The 5,705-nt window shown below is 42.2% G+C and overlaps 1 protein-coding gene across 1 annotated transcript in view; it reads left to right on the forward strand.

Annotated features, from left to right (window-relative positions):
* The window catches only part of LOC106535596 (aarF domain-containing protein kinase 4), a gene marked incomplete at its 5' end in the record, with an annotated part of 8,312 nt that extends 5,039 nt beyond the window's left edge, over nucleotides 1–3,273 (forward strand). Inside the window, 1 exon segment of the mRNA XM_014032637.1 lies at nucleotides 2,723–3,273. Coding sequence (XP_013888091.1) covers nucleotides 2,723–3,025 — 303 coding nt within the window.
* Between the last annotated feature and the right edge of the window lie 2,432 nt (nucleotides 3,274–5,705).

Below are 5,705 nucleotides of genomic sequence, written 5' to 3' on the forward strand. Positions count from 1 at the left end.
CCTTGGTGCCATCCCTGAAGCTCTGTATAAAGATGGCTGTAATGTCAGGGTACAAGCCGCACGGTGGCGCAGTTGAAAAGCTGACACCAAACCTGAGGTTTTTTTTTCCCCTTTCTTCTTTTCTTTTTTGAAACCATCAATGGGAAGAGTGGCTGTTCGTGTGCGGCCAATGGGCTGAGTGGGAAGGCTGGTGGAGCGGGTGGAGCCGGGGGAGAAGCGGCCAAACAAGCAAAGCATCCGAGATCCTACGCTACAGCAACATTCCTACCAGAACCACCATTTACAACCAGACTCGCTTTTTTTATTTAAACTCTAATAATTCAGCTCTGAAGCCTGTTAATATTATTATAATTATTTTTATTCCAAGGAGTATATTCGGCTCGGTTCGGCGCTCCACGTCGCCTCAGACGTCGCGCGGATGAGGAAGACGCTCCTCTGAAACCAGACCCTACCATTGGCTGCCTTTTTTTTTTGTGGACGTTCGTGGTCCTGGATTTCCACAGAGGAGAAGCGGGGAGCCGATCATCTTTCTTTCTGCTGGGTGAGTCCAATCTGACACCTCCGGGGAGGTGCTGATGACGGCTGGATCAGAACCAGGATGATAATGGGTCCAACCATGAGAAAGCGTTGATTGGAGACTTTTAGAGGTCACCACAGGTTCGGGTTGGACTGCATTGCGTTTGATTCGGGCCCACCGTGTGTGAAATGAATGAACAGACCGCAGAGAGTCATCGTGCAGGGCTCCAGAGCAGCTGAAACTTTTATAATCATGTTACTGAAACACACAACTCCAATTATAACCCTGCAACAGCACTTACTGTCAGTGAAGGAGACTGAGTGTGTCATTATTGGGCTCAGAGTGACTTTATTAGACACTCTGGGCAGATAACACTCACTCTGAAGGGTGATTGTGGAAGTTGATGCTCTCTGCTCACCATGAGTCTCTCTGTCTCCATCCTTTCATCACTGCTCATCACATTATGTTTCAGGGTCTCAAAGCTTCTTCTTTGTTAGAAGTGATCCACATTCAGCCTACATTCGGTGCTCTGATTTCAGGAAGAATGCTCTCACACACTTCCACAGTTGGCACATGCCTTCATATGTGGAGCCTAATGCATGCAGCCCTATTGTCTGTGGCTCTCCATCTGTTCCATGACACGGCACTTCTCTCAGACAGACTGTCAGGCTGCTTTAAAGGGTGGACTGAAGCGGTCAAAGGGTTCAGAGCGGGACAGTCACATGAGACGTATTAAAAGTGTTGCATTACTTACAAAGACTGTGGATCTTTAGGTTTTACCTTCAAGTGAGACCGGAGGATGGGAGGATTGTGCTTAGGTTGTCCTGAGATGTGAAAGGATAAGTTTGCTCTTTTCACTCACTGACGCTCGCCAACTTTTGTGGAATTAAATGGGAACTTTCTCAGCTGTCACTTTAAAGCTCAGGTGCAATGAAGATCTTAATCTCAGTGGGGTTTTAATCTGGTTAAATAAAAAAAAGCTCAAGGTTTTACCTGCCACAGCTCTCAGTAGAGGCACCTGAAGTGGCACACAGGATATAGTGCTTAAGCTACAACCATAAAACATATTTAAAAAACAGAATACAATGATTTGCACTTTCCTTTCAACCTATATTTAATTCAATACAAAATAAAATATATTTAATGTTGAAACAAATGAACTTTAGTAGTTTTTTTTTTTTTTTTTTTGTTTTTTTCGGGGGTGGGGTCTGGAAACCAGTCAGTATCTGGTGTGTTAGCTAACAATATTAGCTGTCTCCATCCAGTAGTTTTGGCCATTTGACCAGGCTGGAAGAGTTGTAATATAGATCAGGGCTATTCACCTAAACTGCTCCAGGGACCACAGTTACTGCAGGCCTACAGCTGAGGGGAACCACCATCTATCAATTAGTCATTGTGTAAATAAACCAAGTATTACAAAGATCTGTTGCCTTTTAAATAGTTTATTTTGCTACATTTAATCATGAATACAGCATACAGAAACCTATAAAAGTAGTGATAATAAAACAACAAAAATAACATGTTATTCCTTTTATTTACCACAAATATTTTGACATCTCTGATTTGCCAAATTTTTTAAACCAATTTTCACTTTCATAGTTTTATTTTTAAACTGTCTTGGATGTTCATAGAAATGGTTTTTACCAGCTTTTAACCAAGATTCTGATGTTTCTGTAGACACCAAACATGTCTATGTTTAACTAAAACAACTTAGAGTAATTAAAGTAGAAAACAGGAGGTTTGGGCTTAAGAGATGAATAAAGCAATTGGCGGGCCGAACTTTGGTCACTCGCGGGCCGCCAGTTCAATAGCCCTGCTATAGATGGATGTATCCACTGACTGCCTCAGACAACTATACCTAAAAACTATCTATATTATTTCAAAAACAACCATCTTCTAGAAGTGGAGTTGTTGAAACAAAAACACCACCATTGTTGTCTGAAGTGTTTTTCTCCATAAACAAACATGTCCTCTGACCTCTGACTAATACTCGTCACATTCACCTGTGAGAAAGTTTGGCCCAGGCCTTGTGTCGAGAAGCTTCTCTGCAAACAAAGTGCCACCATTTTTGTCACACAGTGATGAGAGCCGTTGTTGCTGTTTCACCTTGAGTGTTAGGATTAGGGCTCTGTTTTCAGTAAAACCATACCGAATGTCTTTAATATTTAATGTGTACGCTCTGACGTTTCTCCTGCTCGCCACCAGGCATTCATGGATGCCCATGTGGAGGCTGTGATGATCCTCGGCGAAGCCTTCGCGTCCAACGAACCCTTCGATTTCGGCACTCAGAGCACCACCCAGCGCATCCAGAACCTGGTCCCCATCATGCTGCGCCACCGCCTCACGCCACCCCCTGAGGAGACGTACTCCCTCCACAGGAAGATGGCGGGCTCCTTCCTCATCTGCTCCAAACTGAAGGCTCGGATACCCTGCAGGAACATGTTCCTGGACATTTACCACGCCTACAACCAGAGGAGGCAGCAGGAGCGGGCGCAGGCCAGCGCCTGAACGCAGGCTGACATGTTTTCCTGCTCTGAATCAAACAGGAACTTCAGATATCCGGAGAAGGACTGGACTTTACGTCAGGATGTTACTAACTGGAGGCCATACATTGTGCTTCACATCACTGACACGAAGAAATGAACCGAGGTGTCCTGCTTTCAGAAAGGCACTCCATTTTTTTTAACTAAGATTGGAACAAATCATGAAACCTAAAATATTAAACTGAATTTTCCAGAAAGTTCTTACTAATTTAATCTGTCTGATTGTTTCTATCACAGAAAAATGCACATTTTAAGTCTGGTTTCTTAAAGAGATCCATGATTAGTTGTAACATTAGACTTTATTTGATAAACATTTGTTTTAACTGTAAAATAAAGACTGTAAAAATATATTACACGGACAGAGCCATTTTATTTACACACAAAGCATTCTGGGTAAATGATGATGTGGATAGGTCATCTGTGTGAGCGAGCTATATCCACCCTGAAGGTTAATCTTGGACAATATCTGATGATCGACTCTTTTAAATGAAACCAGAGAGCGTTGACAGAGAGGAGAAGGTNGTTGACACCTAATTAACACTTATTGTTAACAGGGGGTGGAGTGATACTGGCAATAGCTGCGATTTATTAGTTTGATTATTAAATATCTTATCTTTGTAGTGTATTCAACTGTTGAAAAGTAGAGTTGCACCATTGCAAATACCAGCAGTACTCATTCAAAATACCCCAATACCTGGAACCAATACCATTTTTTTGCATGGATGTTCAAATTTTAAATACATCCTCCAGTGTAAACGCTTTGTACCGTTGATGCAACGTGGATGTTTTCCTGCTTTGGCACACTTGATTTAAATGAATGAATGATTGGCAGGCTAAAAACCTGCTGCAGAGCAGGGAAACAACTAAAACATGCAGGATAGTGGTCCAAGGATCAGGATTGAGAACCACCGGTTTAGACAGAGGTTCGCTTTGACAAACATCAGATATGTATCTGATTTAGAACCAGGTTCTAATATAAAAATGTGTTTTTATAATCACTGAAAAATGTTTAAGTTGTAACTCAGTAAGTACTTAGTATCTGTACTTGGTATTGGTGAGTACCCAAACTAAAGCAGTCATGTTCTGTTTGAGAAAAACTGGTATCAGTGCATCCCTATTGAAAAGGATTCACAAATCATTGTATTCTGTTGTGGCTAACTCACCAAAGAGTGAGTGAGTTAGATGATGCTAGGCCTGTCCTGATAACAAATGTTGCTGAACGATAGATTGTCTCAGAAATTATTGCGATTAACTATCGTTTTTTCATGTAAAAAAAGTTACGGACTGACCGGGACTGGAGATTGATAAAACAACACTCAACAACATCTGCTGAAGCTGTAAAACCACTTCCCTCCTCCTCTATCCAAACCAGCATATTCTATGGTGTATGTGTCTTCCTTTGGCTTCCTACAGTTATTGTGGTCACCCTCACGCTTAGAGCTGCATGATATTAGGAAGTCTTGCGATGGCGATATTACGATGACAATATCAGGTGCGATATGTTGGATTTTTTTCTTTCCCCCCTTTCTAACCTGTACTTCCTACTTTATGTGACCTGTAGCACTTTTGGCGATGTTATTTATGTCTGGTGTGAGCTATACTACTGGCTAAATATTGCATTAGCTTGAAAATACAACTTCAAAACTCATCAAATGCATTAGTCATCATTTATTGCACTCCAAGCAGTCCTTTGGAATATTAATATTGCACACACTGATATTGCTATGACCATATTTTTGCGATATATTGTGTAGCCCAACTCACACTGCTTACAAAGTTTATGGACATTTACCTAGTCTCTTTAGTTTTGTCTCGTTGGTCTCTATGGTGAACTTGCGACCTGTCCAGGGTTAAAAGAACTTGGAGAGAAAAGTGACCTGGAAAGGGGAAATGGTTGGATGATGCTGTTGTCAAGAAATTGTACAGTCCATCATCTATTAAATCCTCCATTGCACAGTGTTACCCATGTTTCTGTTGAGATGTTATCAAACCATTGTGCTTTGTGTGTGTTGGCCCTGTCAGCCAAACAACTCTACAAGTAATGAAACCTAAAGAAGCAAACATTAAAAATCTACCACACAGATGAGTTTGGACCACATTGGGAGCTTGTCTTTTTCCAGGGTTTGGATGGTGGGAAGATGTACTGCTTTCCACCTCCCCACTGTGATGGGGTATTTTAGGACAGTTTAGTGTATGTTCAGCTTTAGGGACGGCCTCAGTCAGACCTCTTTTAAGGATGTTTGCGGTACAGAAAAATGTGCCTTCATCAGTGGACAGGGACGAGGATCTACACTGGTTTGAAAAGCTTTAAAGTGACAGACATACAGGAAAACCCATCATTGTTGTGTTCGTCTTGCAGACCCTAAATTTGCTTTTGATGCCACGGAGTGAGTTAATGTGAGTATCATTGTGGTTCTGGTGGAACCCATGCTGCAGCAGACTCAGACACCGACCACGGGGCAACCTTTGGCTGGGAACATCCTCGCTTCAAGTTCCCGATGGAGAGATACCACTACATGTCTGATCAACAACTAGAGCTGAGTTAGGCCTGAATTTGTTCCGAGGATGGGGGCGTGAGGAGTATCGTTGCTAAAGAGTCGGGTTTATGGGAAGGTTAGTTGTGCCCTGCAGCAGCTGTGGTGGTG

Source organism: Austrofundulus limnaeus, unplaced genomic scaffold (assembly GCF_001266775.1).
Source record: "Austrofundulus limnaeus strain Quisiro unplaced genomic scaffold, Austrofundulus_limnaeus-1.0 Scaffold1501, whole genome shotgun sequence".
NCBI classification, from domain to species: domain Eukaryota; kingdom Metazoa; phylum Chordata; class Actinopteri; order Cyprinodontiformes; family Rivulidae; genus Austrofundulus; species Austrofundulus limnaeus.